The sequence below is a fragment of the Ipomoea nil genome, unplaced genomic scaffold (genome assembly GCF_001879475.1).
Source record: "Ipomoea nil cultivar Tokyo-kokei standard unplaced genomic scaffold, Asagao_1.1 scaffold1932, whole genome shotgun sequence".
Classification (NCBI taxonomy): domain Eukaryota; kingdom Viridiplantae; phylum Streptophyta; class Magnoliopsida; order Solanales; family Convolvulaceae; genus Ipomoea; species Ipomoea nil.
The window spans coordinates 1,697,581-1,722,535 of NW_017618360.1; the positions used below are offsets into that span (position 1 = coordinate 1,697,581).

Consider the following 24,955-nt stretch of genomic DNA (forward strand, 5'->3'; position numbering starts at 1 on the left):
TGAGTTTGCGAAGGCAAAATAATTCTTGTACTGGGACAAGTTCAAGTAACAGTACTGAAAATTCATCGATACACGATTGTGCACATACACATAATTTGAGATATAATAAACAAGGTTTAAGACGAGTTTGTGATGCTTATAAGTAATACTCATCATTAGGATTCATAAAAAAAAATTAAATGGTTCTAAATATATTCAGATTCAGAAACACCTAAATGAATACTGTACCCACCATCATCCATATATTCGAGTGTAATGCTCACACTCAATTTCAGTTAAAAGAATTCACCATTATCAACAACTTTGCGCATATATATATATATATATATATATATATATATATATATATATATATATATATATATATATATGTGCGCGCGCGCGCTTGCCTTAGGATTTTGATTTAGTATGCTAATTGAGTCACCATATTATAGACCCCTTGAATGGTGAGCTTAAATCTAGAACCACACGAAACATTTAAGGAAACATTGTCTAGGGAGCAACCAGAAAAGCTCACAAAATTGAAGTTTTTCAGAGAATTTGAATCCATCACATGATGAGCAACTAGGAATAAATTAAATTAGAGTTGAAATTCAGAAGGTTCATGTGCTACATTGCACCAAATCTGGCAAAAGTAATGGTAGATTTTTGGGCTATTTCTTCTTTTGGTATATAAACCTCACCACTTCATCAACCTATGCTCAGACGGACTCCACTCCAATATATGCATTTAAATTGTGCAAAACGTGGGGAGATTCTAGCTCAACGTGCTTGTTGCTCGAGGATATAAGAGGTTTGAGATGGCACAATTCGAACCGAATTGGTCAAGTAAGTTACTTTGTAGTCACAAGGTCGAAAAATGAGTCATATTTAATCGATTCAAACTAAGAAAGTCAATATACAGTTCCATTGGAAGTCGAATTTGGAACTTTTTGATTACTAATCTAACTATCCGACTAATTTGGTTGAAATTGTACCAACTACTCAATGGCTAAGCAGACAATATCAAATGCCGGTACGTATAAGGAATCTGCCCACTTTGAGGATATAGAAAGTTTGAGATGTCACAACTCGCTCCGAATTGGTCAGGTAAGTTACTTTATGATTACAAGACCAGAAAATGAGTCATAGACTCATAATTAACTGATTCAAATCAAGAAAGTCAATACACAGCTTCCATTGAAAGATGAACTTAGAACTTTTCTATTATTAATCTAATTATCCGACTAATTTGGTTGAAATTGTACCAACTATATATTTAATATCTTGATATGGTTGTATGGTTGTTGTGTACTTATGTATTTTTTTTTTTTTTGAAAATGTGTACTTATGTATTATTTTATGTTTGGTCAGATTTCGTATTGTAACAACTAAAGTCATGGCGATACAGTCAAATCTTGTCTCGGAAGCAGGATGTGGCAAAGTTGATTTAACAGTATATAAACTTTATTGGTTAAATTATTGGGTCCAATTAATATTTTGAAACATGGTGTACTTGTTTGTTAAAATAAAAAAGTTCTGTGAAAATACCAAAATTTTGTGTTACAAATTCACGTTATTTATTTTTCCTTAATGCTTATAACAGAGACTAAAGTTCACATAATAAGATTAACTTTTGATACGTTTCTTTTTAATGTACCACATGTTCATTCTTAATGTACTATAAATTCAAAACGAGCCTACAACGTACTAAAAATGAATATTTATTATGGTCTCAAACGATATATAAATTGTGTTTCTAAGTCAAAACACAGAGAATTTGTAAATACAATACAAGGTCATCAAAATCCTAATATGTTAATATTGTGTGACTGCAGTATTTGAATGGAACTTGTGAATACAAAACAAGGTAATCAAATTATATATATGTTAACATTGTGTCTTCGTAATATACAAATTCTGAAATTTTAAATGATAATTGTGAACATTTAGACTCAAATCCACCTTGCAATGTGGACCCGGGTCCACAGAATAATTTTCCGTATATTCATGGTCGCAAATTATGCCATGGAATCGTGTTCACCGAGAATGGTGAACACAAGGCAAAACGACGTCATTTTTAGGCAAAAAAAACAAAAAATCGTGGATGTGGAGTTAACGGCGCGCGTTTGATCAAATTATGAATTTTCTGTTATGAGATTATGAATTTTATGAAAATTCATAATCTCATAACAGAAAATTCATAATCGCATAACAGAAAATTCATAATCTTGACAACTGAAAATTCATAATCTCATAACAGAAAATTCATAATCTTATAACAGAAAATTCATAATCTCATGGTTCCAAAGTGAATGTGTAGGCATGGTTCCAAAGTGAATGTGCAGGCATGGATTCATAATTTATGAATGTCCGTGATTTCGGACGGGAATATGTAGGCATGGTTCCAAAGTGAATGTGCAGGCATGAATTCATAATTTATGAATGTCCGAAATTATAAATGTAATGAAAATTCATAATCTCATAACAGAAAAATTCATAATCGCATAAGAGAAAATTCATAATCCCATAACTGAAAATTCATAATCTTATAACAGAAAATTCATAATCCCATGGTTCCAAAGTGAATGTGTAGGCATGGTTCCAAAGTGAATGTGCAGGCATGGATTCATAATTTATGAATGTCCGTGATTTCGGACGGGAATGTGTAGGCATGGTTCCAAAGTGAATGTGTAGGCATGAATTCATAATTTATGAATGTCCGAAATCTTTGTTCACCTCAAATTAAAGTGAAACCGCAAAATATGAAAATAAAGAAGAAAAGTCACGCAATTAATTAAGAAAAAAAAAAAAAGAAAAAAGATAACGGTGTACTAACACCGTTGGAACCGTGTTCACCATGAATGGTGAACACGGTTCCATGGCATAACGTCCCATTCATGGTCGGACCAAATGATTTCACGTAATGGGCCGTATAAGGAAACTTCGACCCAATTGGTTAAAGTAATATTTCAATTAATATTGGCTCTGTTTGAGAAAGAATCCAATCATGGCATTAAGGTTGGGCCGAACATTTCTAACTTGCTAGTATTTCGCAAATTATGCCGTGCAACATGGTACACACGGTTGTAAAAACGACGTCGTTTTAACTAGAAATATGCGTCTCACTTAAAAAAAAAAAAAAAAAAAAAATCAGGTTCGATTCTTGGCAATAATATTTTTTTTTGTGTGCATAATTTGAATTATATATCCACAAATTCATAACTATATATCCACAAGTTCATAATTATATGTCCACAGTGAATGAATAACACAAAATCCAGAATGAATGAACTAAATATCCACAATGAATGAACTAAACATCCATAATGAATGAACTAAATATTCATAAATTCATAACTATATATCCACAAATTCATAACTATATATCCACAATAATGTTGTTGAGGGGAATCGAAACTGATTTTTTTTTTTTTTAATGAGACGTGCGTTTTTAGTCAAAATAATGTCGTTTTGCAATCGTGTGCACCATGTGGTTGCACAGCATAACTATTGCTAATATTTTGTTGTATAAATGGGCCGACAATAGCCGGCCCAGTTAACATCGATAATGTTGTTTACAGTTTTAGTCAATTGAGTACTGGATTTTAGTACATAAATGGATACAATCATACAAATATAATGTAGAATGTAGAATAAGGTTACTTGAGTGATATCTGTGTGCAATAGGACCTGTTGAGAGTCAAACTTATAATCTTTTAGTTATCAAGTCAATAATCTAACTTAGTCGAGTTGTCCCGACATTACCCGCTTTAGGTATGTATGATGTTGCTTTTATAGTTCATTTTATTTTCACGTGTTTTTTAGAACAGTGAAAAGAATATGTTCCCAATTTCTAATGGAATGGTTAGTGACAAGTGTATTTATGTCCATGCTTCTTCCCCATATATAGGCCTATTTTAAGTGAAAAATACTTTGACTGAATTTCCATTTTTACCCTCATTCTCCACCATACTATGTAAAGCATTATTTTCCTTCAAACCCTAAGTTTAGTTGCTGGTTGGGAAGACAAAGAGAGTGAAGATAGTGATTCTTCCCATTTTCAAAAGTGAAAGGAGGGATCCCCACACCTTATTATACCACTGCCTCGGAGCTTGCTTCAAACCATACAAACTCTTCTTCAATCTGTAAACAATAACTCTCTATCATTTTGACTTTGAAACCCTCAGGCGCTCCATATATATCTCCTCATCTAAATCACCATGGAGAAAAGCTGTCTTCACATCCATATGTTCAATTTCTAAATCCAAACGGGCTGCTAGACCCAACACAACTCTAATGGATGAAAATTTCACAACAGGAGAGAAAATTTCATCAAAATCAATACCTTTCTTTTGGCTAAAACCCTTCACCACCAATCTAGCTTGAACCGTGGAACTGAAGTGCCTTCTTCATGTTTCAAGCTGTAGACCCACCTGTTCTTCAAAGCTTTTTTGTTCTTTGGTGCCCTCACTAACTCAAAGGTATCATTTGCATATAGGGAATTCATCTCATCCTGCATAGCCTCAATCTATTGTCTCTTTTGCTCACTCTCTGTAGCTTCTTCATAGGACTCAGGTTCTCCCCCATCAGTCAAGATTCAAGAGCACATACTGACTGAAAGCGTAACGAGTAGATGGTCTCTGCTCCCTGTTAGACCTTCTAGGATGATCAACTGGTACTTGCGAAGGAACTTCTTGTTCTTGGTGCACAACATCATCAACATGACCATCTAAATCAACTGTATCATCCTGAATAAAGGTGTGCAAACTTCGAATAATTTTCGGTTAACCGACCGAACCGACAAAGTTCGGTTAACAGTTTTTGAACCGAACTTTTTCGGTTCGGTTAATAGTTAAAGGAATTTTAAAACTTTGGTTAACGGTTAATTCGGTTCAAAAGGTCGGTTAACCGAAGTTTTTAATATATATATATATATATATATATATATATATATATATATATATATATATATATATATATATATAATAAAAATATAAATACTAATTTGAAGTTATGGATGTTTGGAGTTTATAATTCATATTTTTTAATATTTTGTTATGAATTTATTATGATATGTATTTTATTTTAATTGGATTTATTATTTTAGGTGTTATTTATAGATTTTTAAATTTTAGCTTTAAAAAGTTCGGTTAATCGGTTAACCGAAAAAAATTTCGGTTCGGTGAATTCGGTAGAGCAAACTTCGGTTCGGTTAACGGTTAAAGAAAAAAAAAACTTCGGTTAATTCGGTTCGGTTAAAACGGTTCGGTTAACCTATTGAACACCCCTAATCCTGAAGGTCTAGTACAGGATCACCATTCTGACCATTCTCCTGAACCTCATCAACATCATGTGTATCTTTGCTGGAAACTGGCTCAAGGTCAACCAAACTTCCGTTGTAATGAGATTCTGGCTTCCTCACTTTATCAACATCCTCAATGGTTTGAATTTCAAATAACACTACATCACGACTTCTCACAAGCTTCTTCACAACTGGATCATACAGCTTGTAGCCAAATTCATCAAGACCATAACCAATAAAGATGCATTGTCTAGTCGTCGAGTCCAACTTAGATCTCTCATCTCTTGGGACGTGCACAAATGCCTTGCAACCGAAGACTCTGAGGTGATCATAAGAAACTTCCTTTCCACCTCAAACCTTATCAGGAACTTCATTAATCAAAGCAATAACGGGAGATAACTTGATAACATGAACAGCTGTGGAAACTACTTCAGCCCAAAATGATCTCGGCAACTTTGCACCATCAAGCATGCATCTAACTCTCTCTATAATTGTTTGGTTCATCCTCTCTGCTAAGCCATTTAACTGAGGAGTCTTAGGAGGAGTTTTTTATGTCTAATACCGTGCATTTTGCAATACTCATCAAATGGACCACGGTATTAACCGCCATTATCAGTACGAATGCACTTCAATTTCTTTCCTGTCTGACTCTCAACAAGAGCATGCAACTCTTTAAATACACCAAGCACACCATCTTTGTGCTTCAAACGTTCAAAGTGTAGACCCAAAGTTTCCTAGAACAATCATCAATAAAGGTCACAAAGTAAGACGCACATCCAAGTGACCCAACCTTCATTGGTCCACACACATCACAATGTATCAACTCAAGTGGCTCTGATCTCTTCGAAGGAGGATTGCTCATGAAAGAAACTCTTTTATGTTTCCCCGTCAAATAATGAACACATATGTCCAACCTAGCTTCTTTTATCCCGGAAAGCTTACTCTTCTTGGCATTATAATCAATCTCTTTCACACTCATGTGGCCAAGTCGTTTATGCCACAATTCTGATGCACTTTCTTTTGCTGCCACATTCACTGAATCACCAGAAAAAAAACTTTGCAAAGAGTACAAGTTAGAAGACTTGTTACTTCGTGCAATTACCGGTGAACCTTTAGTGATTTTCCAATGTCCATCACCAAAGAAACAACATAAACCATCATCATCAAGCTTTCCTGTAGAAATAAGATTTAGTTTGATACCTGGTGCATGCTTTACATTTTTAAGTACAAGCTTTGCGCCATTGCCTGTCTCAAGGCAAACTGTACCAGTATCAATCACCTTCACCTGACCATTATCACCCATTCTCAGCTCTCCAAAGTCACCTGGAGTATATGAAGTAAAGAATTCCTTCCTTGGTGTAACATGGTAGGATGCACCTGAATCCACAATCCAAGTTGTTTCAAGGCATGCAACGTTGATGGCATTCTCATCACAAGCAACATGTAAATCTGCTTTAACTGTTGCAACCTGGTTTTCGGTGTTATCATCTTTCTTGTCTTGCTTCTTATTCCTTTTCAACTTGAAGCAGTTTTTCTTGATATGCCCTTTCTTGCCACAATAATGACATTCAAGATCCTTGTGCATTGACCTTGACTTACTTCTACTTTTATCTCTACCCTTTTGACCCCTTTTCTTGTTTCTCCCCTATCATTTGTAACCAAAATATTTGACTGAGAAGTGAAGGTGTCTTGAGATTTTCTTCTTGATTCTTCATTCAAGATATCACTCTTGACATACTCCATGGTCACAACACTGTTGGGAGCAGAGTTGGTCAAAGAGACCCGAAGTGTTTCCCAAGAATCAGGTAGAGTGTTAAGCAACCAGAGACCAAGTATCTCATCCTCAAATTTGATGCCCATGCTAGACAACTGATCAAGAACACCCTAAAAATCATTGATCAATGTACCTTCCCTGTATCTTAGATTCATCAACTGTTTTAGCAAAAAACAATTTGTTATTGTCTGTCTTAGAAGCATGCATGGTCTCAAGTTTATCCCACATGCTTTTGGCATGTGTCTCATTGACAATGTGATTCAGAACATTATCTTCAACTCATTGGCGAATATAACCACAAACTTGTTGGTGCTTAAAGTCCCACTCTTCGTCTGACATACTTTCTGGCTTTGCACTTGCAAACACAGGTATATGTAATTTCTTCACAAACAGGAGATCCTTCATCTTGGCCTGCCAAATTTGATAGTTTCTACCATTCAATCGCACCATATTACTAATATTTGTCTCCATGTCAAATGTACCCAATCAACAACCTGGCTCTGATACCACTTTGTTGGGAAAAATCCCACTTCATGTGACAATGAAAAATCACATAACCGACAAGAGCACAAACACAAGATGATACATAATAGCCAAAAATAAATAACAACACAATGGACACAAGATTTACGTGGAAAAACCACGGGACCACCACCACCAACAATTCCACTATAAAAATCTCAGGTACACATGTTCAGGCTATCTCACGAGCCATACATCCACAAATCATCAAATACACCAATTCTAGGCCAAATACATCCTTTAAAATTCACAGGCTAAATAAGAATAATATCTCGTACGTACTCAAAATATTCAACTACCACGAACAAGATAAAATGAATATAAGTAATACGAGATTACCCAAACGATGCTTGGAATAAATACAATCTGACCTTCAAAAGTAGTTGATGAAGATTGTACCCAACAAGTCTGGCAAATTCACAACAACACTGATAGTTTCCTCCACTACCAAATGAAGAGAAGAAGAAAAAAGGTTTTTCTTTCTCTCTACTTGCTAATGCCGAAATGTAAGAAAGAAGAAAGACAAAAATGTTTCTTTTCTTTTCTTTGGCTTCACTGCCGAAACAAAATCACATATGTATATGTGAATACTTGGAGAAGAATGAAGAAGCTCCTTTTATAACCTCAATACTTGAACATGGAAATAATGAAGAGTAAATGAAAATTAATTTCTTCAACTCTTCTACTTCTCCAACTCCTTATATCCCCATTATTATTATTATTATTATTATTATTATTATTATTATTATTATTATTATTATTATATAAATAATAATAATTATGGCTCAAAAGTATAGTGGATAAAAATTGGCTTGGTCCAAACATGAGCTATTTACCACATAGGAGGGAAGCTCAACCTAACATTATCTAATGAGAATGAATATATTCATTGACATCATTTTGGGTTGGAATTATAGATCGAATTAATTCATTTCCTTTGAATGCAATCTTTCACACACGAAATTAATTATATCACTTTAGATTGGCACTAAATGACTACATACTTGATCCAAAAAATCTCACTCTTCATTCTATTGTGTTTCCAAGTTCGTTTGCCTTGTCCTTATTTTACTACGGAGTATTATTTAATTGTATTGTATACTATTATTTCAAGGTTTAATGTGGACAAATTTCTTTTGCGCACCAACATTTAGCCTTGTTCGAGTCACCAAATGTTGCATTGCTTGAATACTAATGCTCGATCATTTATTGATAGCGAAAGTGTAACTAATAGTCACCAAATGTTGCATTGCTTGAATACTAATGGGACATAACAACTTTTTAATGCCATATAAAGATAAATTGTTTTATTCTTGAACCTTTATCATATGAAGCCAAATGTTATGTTCGGTGCAGTGTCCTTTTTTTTTTTTTTTTTTTTTTTTTTTTTCTTCTTTTCAAAATTCGATTTTGATTGTGCAGACTTGAAATTGGACATGAGAAATTCACTGTTTTTTGGATCCAATCTTGTGTATTGAGTGTATAAGAAACAAAGAACTGTTGTTAGATTTTTCACAAGAGACTGAATATAAAGCTCTAATATATGTTTGTGGTGAAGTAATTTGAATTAGATCTCTATTGAGTGAGATTGGCGTGAATATCATTTCTGTTCCCAAGCTGTGGTGTGATAATCTTAGTATTACATACATGTGTGCAAATCTCATATTTCATGCGCATACCAAACATGTGGAGATTGATTATCACTTCGTCAGAGAGTTGCCAATAGATACATTCAAGTTTACTTTATCTCAACTAAAGATCAACTTGTTGATATATTTATAAAGGCTATACGTGGTCCTAGATTTTCTTTTCTTAGAAACAAGCTACAGGTCACGTCTGTACCCTGTGCTTGAGTGTGAGTATTAGAACTCTATGTATTTGAGTTAGTCTATGGGTCCTTATCATAGTCTCCCTATGATTCTCCTGTATATATACATATGACTTGTACCTTTGTAATCACATTCATTTAATACAATTCTATCATTTCTCATCCGGTGCATTATCTTCTTTTTTCTTTTCTTTCCAATTTGATGTTGATTGTGTAGACTTGAAATTGGATAGTGACTCTTGAACTATAAGGGGCATTTTATTTACGGAATGTAAAATTATTGTGTAATAGAATTACTTTTTCAAGATTAATAACTTTGAGAATCTAACCAATAATCTTCATTCGGAAGAGTCACTTAATGTTCTTATATTACAAGGTCATTCGTCTCATCTTATCTAAATAATCTTATATTATTTGAATCAAATATTTTTTTAAGTGTCACAATATTAATGGATCGAACATAAAAACCGGAATTGAGTTTAATTTAGCAACATTGGCCACAATTTAATTCCGCAGCATTTAATTATGTCATAAAATGCTTTCTGTCTGAAGTGACGACTAGGGAAGTAAGGTTGGTAGGTTTTGTGCTCTGATTTTTTCCACGTCGTATGTTATCCATCGACAACCAGACAATTAAGGTTTTTGAATAGTTGGTTGGTTGACTTTATTTCTTGCACGGGGAATTGCTCCCTCTTTTGTTCTTGTTTGTTTTTGTTTTTGTTTTTTTTTGTTTTTTTTTTTTTTTTGTTTTTTGTTTTTTGTTTTTTTTTTTTTTTTTTTGGTGAGATTCAAAATAATGAGATGTTTGGTTTAAGTTATACAATATAATCAGATGAATGTGACATTCCAAAACTTACATTCTCATGTTTTCTAAATCAAATTAGTTTATATTACATGGTCCATTTTAACCAAACACAAACGACCCTTGAGATTTAACTAATTCTTCTAGTGCTTGCACCTCCGACATCGGCCTGCAAGAGCGCTGAAAGGTTATCCGGGGGGTCCGTCATGAGATTAGCCTCTCACTCTGTGGTTTGATCCAATTAAATTGACTAGGAAGTTAGTACATTTGTTCTCTTTTCGCAGCACATGAGAAACTCGAAGATGATTAAGCCCCCATCACCAGGTGCTTGCAATCCCGTACAAGCCCTATCGCACAATCCTTAGGGAAGTCCCCAAGATAAGTGTTGCTTGCAATCCTGTTACTTGCACGGGAAATTGTTCCTTCTTTTGTGGTTGTGGTTTAAAATAAATAGTAGGTGTCAACCAATTATATAAGGTAGTAGAAAACCACTTAATATGACATCTACGAGTATCTTAATTGGTTCATAAGGAATAAATAATGGATAAAGGTTAAAAAAAATACTTAACATGATTCGAAATAGGTAACTTAGTGAATGGAGAATAATTTTCGTATTAAATGACAATGAGTTTGATTCTTGCCACATTATTATGTTGATAATGGTTGTATATATGAAGCATTAATTAATGTTTGTTGTTGTTTTTTTTTTTTTTTTTTTTGAAAGGAATGTTTGTTGTTGTATGAATGAAAGATACAAAATCAAACATTAATTTACTGTTATGGAAGTAATGATCTAATGAATAATGAGTGTAACAAAACTAGTCAATTAATACTTCCAACACGGGATAACTGATGTCACAATTTTATTATTTAAAACAAAACTTTGAAATAGTATTATATATTCCAATTTGCAAAAGATGAAATATACAAAATAAAAATACAAATAAAGGTAATATTCATTTTTGGTTCTAGATTTATAGGTGGTTGTTAACTTTTAAAACATCCACTTTTGATCATAGTATTATTATGATATGACTATGTTTTGTCCTCCATCAACCTAACAGTCTAAATTTTGTCAAATACAAGAGCATTTCAATCTTTAATTTTGATATTTTTTCAAAAAAATAAACATAACAAATATAGTGGGTCAACCTATTTTGTATAAAAAAAATCGAAATGTCATAATAATAATAATAGAACTAAATGAGGATGTTTTGATAAAAAAAAAATAATAAATAAAAAGACTAAAGTGAACTGTGAGTTATAAATTTATGACAAAAATAGAATTAACTCTATTAATTATTTTGATTTTAGTAAAATCTGGTGTGTAATAGGTTCATGTCATGGGTATATATTTGAAGGGATCGGAAATGCAGAATGCAGAAGCAACAGAAAAAGAAACCGCGAAAGTCGTAACTAACTGGCACGAAACGGTACGAGGGCAAAAACCCTCGGAGCACTGAAGCGACACCATTTTCTCCGGCGAAAAGCTTCCCCTTTCACCTACCGACGTTCATTTCCGCTGAGAATAGCTGAGAATGGAGGCGCCGTTGCTGAACGGCTTCTCCAGCGACCGGAGCCACCACCTGTACGCCGATGACGGTGACTACCGCCCCGCCAGAGGGCTGAGGACGTGGTGGGAGGTTTTCTGCATCGAAACTGTTAAGCTTTGGATAATCGGCGGCCCTATTGCGTTCAACATCATTTGCCAGTTCGGGACAAACTCTGCTACGAACATTTTCGTCGGCCATCTCGGCAATATTGAGCTCTCATCTATCTCCATCGCTCAGTCGGTTATCGGCACATTCTCCTTTGGCTTTATGGTTGATCCTTTTTCGCAATTATTGGTTTACTGCATTTGTGTGTGTGTGTTTATTTGGTTTGATTTAATTGTAGTTCATAAATTGAATTTTTGTAGCTTGGTATGGGGAGTGCATTGGAGACGCTGTGTGGACAGGCATTTGGTGCAGGGCAGGTTCATATGCTAGGGATTTATATGCAACGCTCAATAGTTATTCTCTTCGTAACTTGTATTATTCTTTTGCCTATCTACTTGTTTGCAACTCCATTGCTTAAGTTGCTTGGGCAAGAAGATGAAATTGCTGTTCTAGCTGGGGAGTATGCCATCCTAATCATCCCTCAGCTTTTTTCCCTTTCTGTCACTTTTCCCACCCAAAAGTTTCTTCAAGCACAGAGTAAGGTCAATGTGCTTGCCTGGATTGGATTCTTGGTGCTGCTCCTTAATGTTCTTTTACTTTGGGTATTCGTTTGTTTGTTCAGTTGGGGTACGACTGGTGCTGCCTTGGCATTTGATATTTCGAATTGGGTCATCGCGATAGCCCAATTCGTTTATGTTGTTAGGTGGTGTAAGGATGGGTGGAAGGGATTGTCTTGGACTGCTTTGAATGATATTTGGGCATTTGTTAGGCTCTCTCTTGCTTCTGCAATTATGCTCTGCCTTGAGATTTGGTATATGATGAGCATTATCATCCTTACTGGCCATCTTGACAATGCTGTGATTGCTGTTGGCTCCCTTTCTATTTGGTGAGTCCTTGAACTGGCAGTCTCAAGTATACAGCATTCCTTGCAGATTCTTAGTATCCAATCAAGTCTCATGCTTTAAGTAAATTATGGAGCATTTAATTAGTGTTACATGTCATTGCATTGTATGGTTATCAGTAGAGCAATGCTAGTTGAGATCTGAACATCTCTTTCAGCAATGGGAGAAAAAGCATGATCTTGAAAGCATTTAGCCTTCTAGAATATGCATTGCTTTAAGATGAAATAAGTTATGTTTACATGCCAATTTCTTCTCTAATGGTTAAGCATTGTTCTTATATTTCAGCATGAATGTTAATGGTTGGGAAGCCATGTTGTTCATTGGAATCAATGCTGCCATCAGGTAAATGGTTTTTGTTCTCACCCAGAATAGCACCAAATTCCTGTTTTTGCTATGAACAGATCAGCATTCTCTTAGTCTTCGTTTTTGTTTTCAGTGTTCGAGTCTCAAACGAGCTTGGCCTAGGGCATCCAAGAGCAACCAAATATTCAGTCTATATCACAGTTTTTCAGTCTCTCCTAATTGGGATACTTTGCACGGTTATTGTACTGGCCACTCGAAACCATATGGCCATCATATTCACAGATAGCAAGGAAATGCAGCAAGCAGTTGCCAAACTTGCAGGCCTGCTGGGAATAACAATGGTTCTCAACAGTGTCCAGCCTGTTATTTCAGGTATTAACACGTTACAGATTTCGTTGTTCTTTGAAAGAGACCATTAAAAAACAAGGTCACCCTTCCCATTTTACCACAATCTAAATACCCCCTCATTTGCAGGTGTTGCAGTGGGAGGAGGATGGCAAGCTCTAGTGGCTTACATAAACTTGGGCTCTTATTACATATTTGGTCTTCCTCTTGGATTTGTTCTTGGATATGTGGCTAATCTAGGAGTCACTGTAAGTGAAATTTCAAATCTCGCTATGGTTGATCATCTTTGGCGCAAACGCTAGACTTCTATCTGCAAAAAATTCAAATTTGGGGTTGAAAAATGCAGGGACTTTGGGCAGGGATGATAGCAGGGGCTGGTATGCAGACTTTACTACTACTGATTGTTCTTTACAAAACCAATTGGACTAATGAGGTAGGTGTGGTTGATGTTTGTAAGCCCGGTTTAATGCGAAAGAGATTGTGTGAATCTTGATGACAATAACAAAACTTGCTTTTTGCAGGTTAGGCAGACGACAGAACGCATGAAGAAATGGGGAGGACAAGACATTAACGTCAGTGAGAAATCACCTGATCCTCTTGCATCATGCAACAACGAACCTTAAACATCAGAACTTGTAAGCTCAATACAATACTTTAGTTGTTTTTTGATCCATTTTATCTCGTGTTCGAGTGTAACATAAACATGAAGTTTGTAGAGAGTTCTGTGATTTTGTCAAAAATGTTAGTCTGCACGAAATGTGTTTAAAATAGTATTGAGCAGAATGAATTCGCTTTGACTGGACCTAGATCGATAAGCGGTTGAATAGGTTTCACTATGTGGACCATAACAAAAAGTATATTTTTAATATATTAAAAGTAAATTATTTGTGTATTAAAGGTACATTATACAAAATAATGTACTTTTAGTACTCAAATAATGTACTTTTTCTTGAATACAATGTATATTTTTAATATATTAAAAATATATTATTTATGTACTGAATATACATTATTGATAGTATGGTCCACAGAGTTGCGTGGACCATGATTGGTAGCCTTTTCACCTCCTGAGAAAAAACAATTTGGCCCAACATAAGCAGTAGACAAATCAAGAAAACAGAGCTTGGCAGCCCAAATGCAGATTTGAGTAACTTTGGAAATTGGATTCTTTAACACAATAATATTATGCAATTCACTACAAGTTTGAGAAGAAAGTTAGAAAATTAAAAAATAATATGAATTATTTTTCTAAAATTAATGATTAATCAATAAATGAGAATATGAATACATCTAGTGTAGCACTTAATTTTGTACTAGACATTTAATTTGAATATATTTATAAAAACATGTTATTGAAAGATTTTGATAGAGTAAGTGAGTTACTAGTGTTGATGGCCATGTTTCATACAATTTGTTTTAGTTTTGATTGTAATAGAGGCTAAATGGTAACATTTAGATTGTACAAAATAACTTATTTCAGTTGTATTCTCGAGTAAATAGGGAATACAAATTGTGACATTTTTATTTTTTTGGGATAGAAGAGAAGGGGAACTCAAATTGAAATAGGCTCAAGTGTGGTAAATGACGTTATATGATTTGTTCCGTCTAGTCCATTTCAAATTGGAAAAGTATTTAAAAAAATTGTAAGTAAATCGAACTCCAGCAATAAATATTTTTTATTCAATATTCTTATAATAGGAAAACTAATATGGATTCGGTTTGAATCACGTATTAGCAATTTGCTTATGAATGATGCTAAACTAATTGGTTAAATAATAAAATGAGGCGGACGTCAACTTCCCAGATAAAGTTTCTAGCTCTATCACATATATTTTTCTTTGTATTTCAAAAGAAGAAACATTTTGTAATTTTATTCAAGTCATTTTGATTTTAAAATATCACTTTATTTTTTATTTTAAAATATCACTTTATTGTTGAACTTTGACCCATTTTAAAAAAAAAAAATTTAAGCGTCCGCCACTGATTTTAAATAAATGGAGTTTCAAATATTTCTTTAAAAAGTTCGATCATGCATGTTCACCAAGCTTTTGACAACAGTATCCTTACGATTAGAGGGCACCCAAGAATTGAAGAGAAAATGCTCAAATGGCAGAAACCTAGTATTAGTTGGATGGCTCTGAATGTAGATGGTTGTTACAAAAGTTGGTCGGGTCGCTCGAGCCTTGCCGGTCTACTCCATCTCAACTAAAAGCTTAAGCTGATAGTTGGATTGCACGTTAATGGTTATATGCTCACACGCTCTTTCACGTGTGCGGCCACGGTAAACCGTAGTCGCTTATGAGTGGCGCTAAGATTCGAACCATGACCTTTAGTCTGGCTCTGATACCAAATTGAAATATGTGCTCCATCTCAACTAAAAGCTTAAGCTGATAGTTGGTTACACATTAATGGATATATGCTCACATCCTCCGTGGGCACGGCGGCTTCCTGGGCAAAGACAGAAACATTAATCACGCTGCTATGGCTGAACTTCAAGCAATCCTTAAAGGACTAGAAGCTTGGGGACAAGGTTATCACAAAGTCGAGGTTAGAAGTGATTCTAATTAAGTTGGTTATTAATTGGATTAAGGGAGTTGATAACCCCATTGGTGAAGCTTTGTTGAGTGGAATTGGCTCACCTCGCTTACAATCAGAATAGGGACGGAGATTGTTGTTCTACCCCCGGGATTAATGACATTAGTGGAGGAAGACGTTATAGGTGTTCTTACTCCTTGATACGTGGTGACGCGAGACTAGTGTGTCTCTCTTCATATCTAATCTAATAAAATTAATAATAAATAAAAGAACTAGCTGCATTATTAGTGGATCCGGATCCAAAAATACATTTTTTACGTACTGAATATTCATAATTTAAATACTAAATGTTCACAATTCAAATTGTGAACATTCAGTATGTAAATTGTGTATTTTAAACCCGGATTCATGGTATAACTGCTGAATTTTACTAACTCCATTAACGCACTAATAATAATAAAGGATAGGTCTGCATCATTATCTCTACGACGAAGACATATCTATACAAAAACAAACCCCATTTAAATGAGCCTCCAATTTGGTTGATCCAACTGGGCTTCAACCTACTAACTGCCTACACAACTTTTCTGTGAAAAAAAGTACATTTTTCCTCTATAAGTTATAAACGTAACTGCGTACAGTTACTTGTTTTCGTCTTTAATTATATCGCAATTTTGTATTTCTAGTCATCAAACCACACGAGATATAAATTATATTCTTGTGCAATAGCATGCAAACCATACAGGGTATATATGTTAACTACACTAGGAAGACTCTGTGTGATAAATTTGACCAAAAAATGTTGATCGATAAAATTGAACTCATAACCTTCTAATAGATAATCATGCTCCAGCGACGCACTTAACCACCAACGTGGACATCGACATTACAATTACAGTTCTTTGCATTAATGTTCCATGTTACCATCCATCAATTGTTACCTAATGTCACATGCATGTTTGTGTTTAATTTGGGGTTGGTATTTGCAAAATTATAGCTAACTGCCTAACTTAATGTTTAGTGAATAATAATCTACAGACCAACTGTTTCATCTTTAGAAGTGCTTATAATTCAGCGATGAAATTAATTATTATATGTCATATGGTAGAAACCCTGAGTTACACCCAAAAAAGTGTTTAATAAATGGTTGATGAAAGCAATCAAGTGACAGTATGTTAATGTTAATACAATTAAATATAAAACTCTAGTAAATATCATTACTAGTAGTTGATAAATTAATTTTGAGTTACAATAAACATGGTGATTAAAAATTTTCATTTAGACTCACTCCCGGGACTTCGGTCTAGTGAATGAGTAGTCACATTCTAGATTTGTGGATTCATTGTAGGTAAAAATATACAATTTGATATTTGAATCTCAAAATTAAATTGACTTAATTTACATTAATCTTATATTCTAAGTGTTAATTTATGACTCCACATGCCCTCATATGTTGTATATAAGTTCACATGGTACCTTAATCGGACCTTCCATTTTCCCCTTCTTTAAATCCTTAAATAGCCGACAGTTTTGTTGGTCCGGCGGGACCATAAAACTCTCAGCCGCCGATCGCCGCTGACTTTGTTCATACTTCATAACCACCAATTGTGAGGCCACCCAAATTAAAAGAAAAAAAGTAAAATGTTGACGTCTATTAGTGCTTCGTTTGACTCATATTACATAAAAAAATTGGTCCAACAAAATTATACATATAAGGTCGTGTCAAGCCAGTTTATACTGTCATTTTCTTTAACTTCTTTTTTTGTTTTTAAAACTCGTTAAACACATTACATGGTATATATTAATGAAGTATCTCGGTTGAATCTGTTGCACAATTCTTTTCTAGTGTGATTTTTCCTCTCACATATACCTTTTTTATATGGTTTGTTGATTATTACATAGAAATAATATTTATTTAGTGCATACTTTTATATTTTGACTGCGAATTCTCCTCCTATAAAAATAAAGTTTCTTGTGCGCAGTGAGCAAAAGTCTAGCCTCTGTAGTTTACGTTCAGTTGAATTATCATAATTTACGTCCTCCCAAATGCTCTGTCGGGTCGGGTGACCCTATGGGTTGAGGTTCAACCTTTTGGAAGAATTAAAATAAAATACAAAAAGATATATATATATAGTTATAAATTTAATAGTTTGGGCCAACTAAGTGGATTGTACTACAAGTGAATAAAATGCAGATAGTGAATTAGAAAGCGCATTTATTTTATGTATAAATTCAATAAGAAAAAACTATAAATAATGCATCCATTTTGTTAGTTGGGGTGGTTAGGTCATAAAAGTACACACTATTTAGAAGAAAGTGGAGTTCAAACTTTCAAAGTACAAATTCAACTGTTACTCTGGCAAGGCAATCTAGCTCGTTCGATCAATTAGTTTTTTCATAATTTTTAAAATATAAATAAAATAGAGAGATAAGAGAAAATAGTAAATGAAAAATAAATAAATGTTTTGTGCACCGAGCTGGTGCATGCAGTGCATTCATTTGATGGGCATGCCAAACGCACGCCAACAACGTCGGGTATGATTTTCTTCTTTGATAATGGGTTTTACAAAAAACTCTTATGTTAAAATGTTGGAAAAACTCACAGAAAATCTTATTGAAAATTGAGATTGCTCTATCTGAACTATTCAAAATAAAACTCTCATCATACGTCATGTGTTTACCACTTATGAGGTAAACAAAGATTAAAAATAAAGAAAAATTAAAAATATGTATAATGTTACTTATTTCAATACAATATTTGAATAACATCTGTCCGTAATTGGGCTTGTTTAAGTAAGGGGTTCTTACTATCATTTTCAATGAATATTATGCATTTGTGGACGACAATTTGTTCAAGTAAGACATGCATTATGATAGATAGTTGGAAGGCATTAGTTGGGCGTTGGTGTATTAATTAAGAAAAAAAAAAAACCCCTTTTTTTTACATAAAAATAAAATACTTTATATTCATTAATTATTAAAAATTATAAATTAATTGATTTCACCTACATTAAAAATAAATTTACTTATTAATTTAATACAATAATAACATATTACAGCACTATGTAAGAAATTGAATATTTGATCATGATGAAATTATGGAAAAATGTATAATATTACTTATTCATTTAATTTTCTAACCGCATAATTAAGAAGGGCCCCATGCAGTCCGCACGAGTTTAATTCAATGGTTCAGTATATAGTGTTTGGGAAAAGAAATTAAAGTTCGAACCTTGCCAACAATAATGTGTGCATTATGTTCAAAGTGAGTAGATCTTTTATGCACAGTGAGCCGAAATGTGGGGACCCTTGAAGTTGGGGAGAAAAAGAAGGGCCCCATATATGCATGCTTTATAACGATGTATCACATGGCTTTTTCTTGCATGTTCTATAATACAGTACGTATTTACATAATCGAAATTATGGTTCATTAATTCGTACTATGTTCCTTTACAACGCATGACTCTCATTTATGTCTTAGCTGAAAAGACGTGTAACTAATTCGGGTTTAGTTTCACAAGTTTATATTATCTCACTGGTTTAATTTGTAATATTTTAAAAAAAAAAAAAATTAGTTTTAGTTGCGCCCACAAAATATTGTTTTTAATTATCCTAAAAAAAAAAAAAAAAAAAAAAAAAAAAAACTTTACATAAAAATCTCTATCTTCAATATTATTACATTACATTAGTAGTCCGTTACAAACTATTGAGTTTTTTTAATTTACAAGAAAATTAACTTTACATAAAAATCTCTATCTTCAATATTATTACATTACATTAGTAGTCCGTTACAAACTATTCCAAACTATTGAGTTATTTTGATTTACAAGAAAATTCCTACCCACTGGCCACTACTATAGCCAAATATGCACTCTAAATTAAATTCGTCCTGTGTTCTTAGTTGGTAATTAAGAACTACAATGAGATAAATCAAGATACGTTGCCCATAGTTAAGTGGCTCAAACGAAGAAGGTCAATAGGGCTGAAATTATAATCTTATCGTTATCAAATCAATTATTCAACCAACTCATCAGATGGAGTTGTCGTGTTGGATTACTTAACTCTATAATTCAATGGTCAATTACTAATATATTTGGATGACAAGAGAAACTCGCAACCACTACCCAAAGATGTGCAATGAGTAAATCATACTCCTATGTAATAGTTTGCAAACCACACGAGAGATATAAAGTCACATACGATATGAACAGTTTGTGTGACCGTCAATTACTAATATATTTGGATGACGAGAGAAACCCGCAATCACTATCTGAAGATGTGCAACAAGTAAATCATACTCCTGTGTAATAGTTTACAAACCACACGAATGGTTTGTGTGACCCTCACTTAAGTACTATTATATTTGTATTTTTTTGAATAAAAAATAAAATTAATTGGCATTGTGTCAAATTAATGAATTATTATAAATGGACATTACATATCTTGACCTACTCACACCTACATCAAGCTCTGCAATCCAAATATGGTTACAAACAAATTATGTTTTGGTAATCGTACTTAGTAAGTCAAAATAATAGTATGATAATATACTAATGACGACAGCTTGCTTTTACTCACCGTATTCACTGGGCCCCTACCGACGATATAAATTTTGCATAAATGCATCAAAACCAAACCATCCACTCTCTATAAGTAATTAAAGCTCTGATCTGCCTTTTCTCCCATTCCAATTTCAACCCTCAAACCTCTTCTTTCACTCTTCTCTGAGCTTTTGCTTCCAGTGCAACAATGGCGGGCGAAACCCCAGCTGAGGAAACTACTGCAGAGAGGAGAGTGAAAGTGTTGAGGAAAAGCAACGTGAAACCCGGGAAGCCACTGGGGAGAAAAGAGTGCCAGTTGGTCACCTTTGATCTGCCGTACTTGGCCTTCTTTTACAACCAGAAGTTGCTGGTTTACGGCGGCGCCGGCGCCGGAGAGTTTGAGGAGGCGGTGGAGAAGCTGAAGGATGGGCTGGCGGTTGTGCTGGAGGAGTTTTACCAGCTGGCCGGGAAGCTGGGGAAAGATGAGGACGGGGTGTTTAGAGTGGAGTACGACGACGACATGGACGGCGTCGAGGTGGCGGTGGCGGCGGCGGATGCGGTGGCGGTGGCTGACCTCATTAATGAAGAAGGAACCGCCGTGTTCAAGGAGCTCATCCCTTACACCCAAATCTTGAACTTGGAGGGGCTTCACCGCCCACTCCTCTCTGTGCAGGTAAAACTGTAAAACTGTTATTACTATGTTTATGTTTAACCTATAATTCTAAATGTATGATTTTAAAAATTGTGATCGGGTCCGGGTGTGGGGACCTTAGGGTTGGGGTTCAATCTTTTGGAAGAATGATTTTAAAAATTGTTTTACAATTAAGAAACTCTTTAAAAGTTGAATTTAAATAATTTTAAAAATAAAAAGTTTAAACCAAAAAAATAAGTCTAAAGAATTATAACCTAACCTTTTCCACAATATTATTGTTTCTTAGAACATGAAATTGAAAATCTAAACTAAAACGTGGTCATCCATATAAGGACCATAAGTGTAACTGCATCCAATTGTTTAGTATTTATTTGGTAATAAATTCAAATTTAAAATTTGATTATTTTGTCAAAATGTTTTCGATCCAAATACTTTTACTATTGATCAATAAGAGTCTCATTATGATTGATATTTATTATAAGTATAAAGTTTTTTTTTATTCCATGACTTCAAAATTATTATCATTTTGGTTAACCGACTTAATTTTCGGTTATTGTTAACAAAATTTCATGCAAGTTACTTAGGGTAAGATTATAATTATTGGTCTCCTTCTTGATAAGTTTAAGAAAAATTAATTAAAAATAACAATTTTACCCTATAAGCTAAGATAAGTAATTGGGGATTGAAATTTAAGTTAAAAGTATCAAATGTGTCAACAATTTAAAAGTCGTGAGATCAAATAATAAAATTAGATAATTAGAGACAAAATGTGAAAATTATTCCATAGTCCTAATATCAAATGTGGAAAAAAAAAAAAAAAACTTTTTTTTTTAAAGCTGTAAGTTTGTAACGTTAAATTGTTAGGTATTTCCTATTAAAAGTATCCGAAAATATTAAATTCGTTACCGAATAAATAGAGCTGATTTTCTGTATACAGCTCACAAAACTTAAAGATGGAGTTGCAATTGGATTAGCATTTAATCATGCGGTGTTGGATGGGATGTCCACGTGGCACTTCATGAGTTCGTGGGCTGAGATTTGTCGTGGGGCCAACTCCATCTCGGTCCCACCATTCCTCGACCGCACCAAATCTCGGAACACCAAAGTGAAGCTCAACCTCTCCAAGCCATCGGACGCACCGGAGCACGCCAAGTCAGCAGTCAACGGCGACCCCACAGATGCCAAACCGGGCCCACAGCTCCGGGAAAAAGTCTTCAAGTTCTCCGACTCAGCAATCGACAAGATCAAGGCTAACGTCAACGCTAACGCATCCGACGGCTCCAAACCGTTCTCCACCTTCCAGTCGCTCTCCACGCACGTATGGCACGCGGTCACACGCGCCCGCCAGCTCAAGCCCGAGGACTACACCGTCTTCACGGTGTTCGCCGACTGCCGGAAGCGCGTGGACCCCCCGATGCCGGAGAGCTACTTCGGGAACCTGATCCAGGCCATCTTCACCGTCACCGCCGCCGGGCTACTCCTCGCCAACCCGCCGGAGTTCGCGGCGGCGCTCATACAGAAAGCCATCGACTCCCACGACGCCAAGGCCATCGATGCACGCAACAAGGAGTGGGAGAGCAACCCTAAGATCTTCGAATTCAAGGACGCCGGCATGAACTGCGTCGCCGTCGGAAGTTCGCCGCGGTTTAAGGTGTACGAGGTTGACTTCGGCTTCGGGAAGCCGGAGAGTGTTCGGAGCGGATCGAACAATAGATTCGATGGGATGCTGTACTTGTATCAAGGGAAAAATGGAGGGAGAAGCATTGACGTGGAGATCACGTTGGAGGCTGGCGCCATGGATAAGCTGGAGAAGGATAAAGAGTTCTTGATGATCATGGATTCTTAAATCTTCATAATATCATTCTGATTTGAATTCTTAATTAAGGTTATTTGCTTATTGCATTATTGTGCTTCGATTAACTCTGTTTATGTTGTTACTATGGATGTTGTATGATGTTACTATACAACTTTTGAGATAATATTATATTGTTAGTTTTGTATAATTTGTTTTAAATTTTGTATCAAATGGTGTTGCTTTTTTTTTTTTTTTTTTTCAAAGCCAAACAGCAAAATAACATTAAATCGAAGCAAGAGAGGTAGGGAATAACATTAACTCGAAGTTAGTTGGATAGTTAATTTGATAATTATAAAGTTTTTAAGTTTGATTTTTTTTGTATAAGTTGTCTATTAATTTTCTTTGTTTGAGTCAGTAAAAATATGGTATTGATTTATTTCCTTGTAATCCTTTTCCTTATAATCTTTTGTTAGTTAAGGTTATATGACAGGCTTCATCTGAAGCACACCTCGTAAGTTAGAGTCACACGGCGAGCTTTATCTAAAATATAGTACTTTTGATAGAAGTTTGCAAACTTTCTAACGTACAAGTAGAAACATTAATAAAGAAATGTAGTATGAACATATAATAGAACAAAGGGGTCGTTGAGTGGATTAAACATTTATTTTCTAATATAATAGATTATGCATGATATGATTTGACACTATTTCACTATGTAGTATTGACACCATGATCTACAACGTCTTGACCCAAGTTATCACTTGACAGTTGACACATGTCCAGAAAGATTGGGCAATTTATATCGTGGATTCTGGTTCAATACACATAATTTGATTTCATAATTTATAGAATTCATTTTTATAAGGTACATAATTTATATTCATAATACACATAAACACGATATAATAAATATACATAAATACGATATAATAATACACATAATTCATATGCATAATGCACATAATGTTGGTGATAATGAACCAAAAATCGATTTAATATCGTAAAATAATATTTATATATACACACACGAAGTATATAAAATATTATTCGATATATTATATCCGAAATATATATATATATATATATATATATATATATATATATATATATATATATATATATATATATATATATATATATATATAAATCAGACCACCATGGTTATATGCATGAGTATCTACGGAAAAGATATATGCATATCAACCAAATGGAATTTATAATACACAGATTATAATTCCAACCAAACTATAACATAAAAGGAGGATTTTTGCTTAGAAGCATAATCCAAAACCGAAAGAAGGAAAGATTGGCTCGTGTCTGGGTAAGGGTTTTTAGCGTGAGTCAAGAGACCACTCTTTCCTTAAAACCTTATTTGCCACCTCCCAAAAGTGCTAGGAGCGCTGTGGCCTAGGTTTCTCAGGATAAAACGCGCTACAGTTCGACGTTTGAGCACCCAAACGAACGGACCCGGCGAACTAGAGCAAAGCTATGAACACAGTTTAGGCAAAGAAAGGAATAGAAGCAGAGTTTTGAGGCGAGAAACCACTTTCTGTGTTGTGTTCTTGTCACTGTGTGCTTAGAAAATCTGCTCCCTCTACCCCTTCTTATATAGGGATTGAGGAGTGAATAGCCTTTATTATGGCATTTAGGGACATCCCTACAACTTCTGTAACAGCAACCATTAACATGGGGTGTTAATTCAAAAATTAAAATTGGAATTAATTCAAAGAATTAATCCCATAACAGCTGAATTAAATCCCAACAGTCACAAACAGGAGCTTTCTGGTTCGTGTATACTGTGCAGAATTTCGGCCACCTAAGTTGCTTGGCCGAAATTTGCAATTGCAATTGCAATTCATTTGCACATTTGGCCTGCTTGCAATTTCAATAACTCACAATAATCATCACGAAATTTTGTGGCTTTGTCAGAAAATGAATATCAAAGTGTATACTGTGCAGAATTTCGGCCACCTAAGTTGCTTGGCCGAAATTTGCAATTGCAATTGCAATTCAT

At 34.5% G+C, this 24,955-nt stretch overlaps 2 protein-coding genes across 2 annotated transcripts; both read left to right on the top strand.

Annotated features, from left to right (window-relative positions):
* Positions 1-11,563: 11,563 nt before the first annotated feature.
* LOC109146539 (protein DETOXIFICATION 35-like) lies at positions 11,564-14,175 on the top strand. The gene is made up of 7 exons (XM_019294204.1): positions 11,564-12,033; positions 12,129-12,754; positions 13,056-13,112; positions 13,207-13,445; positions 13,548-13,666; positions 13,765-13,851; positions 13,940-14,175. The coding sequence occupies exons 1-7, from the start codon at positions 11,749-11,751 to the stop codon at positions 14,039-14,041; spliced, it is 1,515 nt and encodes a 504-aa protein (XP_019149749.1). The 5' UTR covers positions 11,564-11,748; the 3' UTR covers positions 14,042-14,175.
* Positions 14,176-20,587: 6,412 nt separating this feature from the next.
* Positions 20,588-23,160, top strand: LOC109146540 (BAHD acyltransferase DCR). The gene is made up of 2 exons (XM_019294205.1): positions 20,588-21,167; positions 22,084-23,160. The coding sequence occupies exons 1-2, from the start codon at positions 20,703-20,705 to the stop codon at positions 22,990-22,992; spliced, it is 1,374 nt and encodes a 457-aa protein (XP_019149750.1). The 5' UTR covers positions 20,588-20,702; the 3' UTR covers positions 22,993-23,160.
* The last annotated feature ends 1,795 nt before the right edge of the window (positions 23,161-24,955 follow it).

What these genes read in the sequence shown, in the direction of transcription:
- LOC109146539 (XM_019294204.1), top strand. Translation starts at nt 11,749, where the DNA reads ATGGAGGCGCCGTTGCTGAACGGCTTCTCCAGCGACCGGAGCCACCAC. An exon ending in CATTCTCCTTTGGCTTTATG is followed by an intron (nt 12,034 to 12,128) that starts GTTGATCCTTTT and finishes GAATTTTTGTAG; the next exon opens with CTTGGTATGGGGAGTGCATT. An exon ending in GGAATCAATGCTGCCATCAG is followed by an intron (nt 13,113 to 13,206) that starts GTAAATGGTTTT and finishes TTTTGTTTTCAG; the next exon opens with TGTTCGAGTCTCAAACGAGC.
- LOC109146540 (XM_019294205.1), top strand. Translation starts at nt 20,703, where the DNA reads ATGGCGGGCGAAACCCCAGCTGAGGAAACTACTGCAGAGAGGAGAGTG. An exon ending in GCCCACTCCTCTCTGTGCAG is followed by an intron (nt 21,168 to 22,083) that starts GTAAAACTGTAA and finishes TTCTGTATACAG; the next exon opens with CTCACAAAACTTAAAGATGG.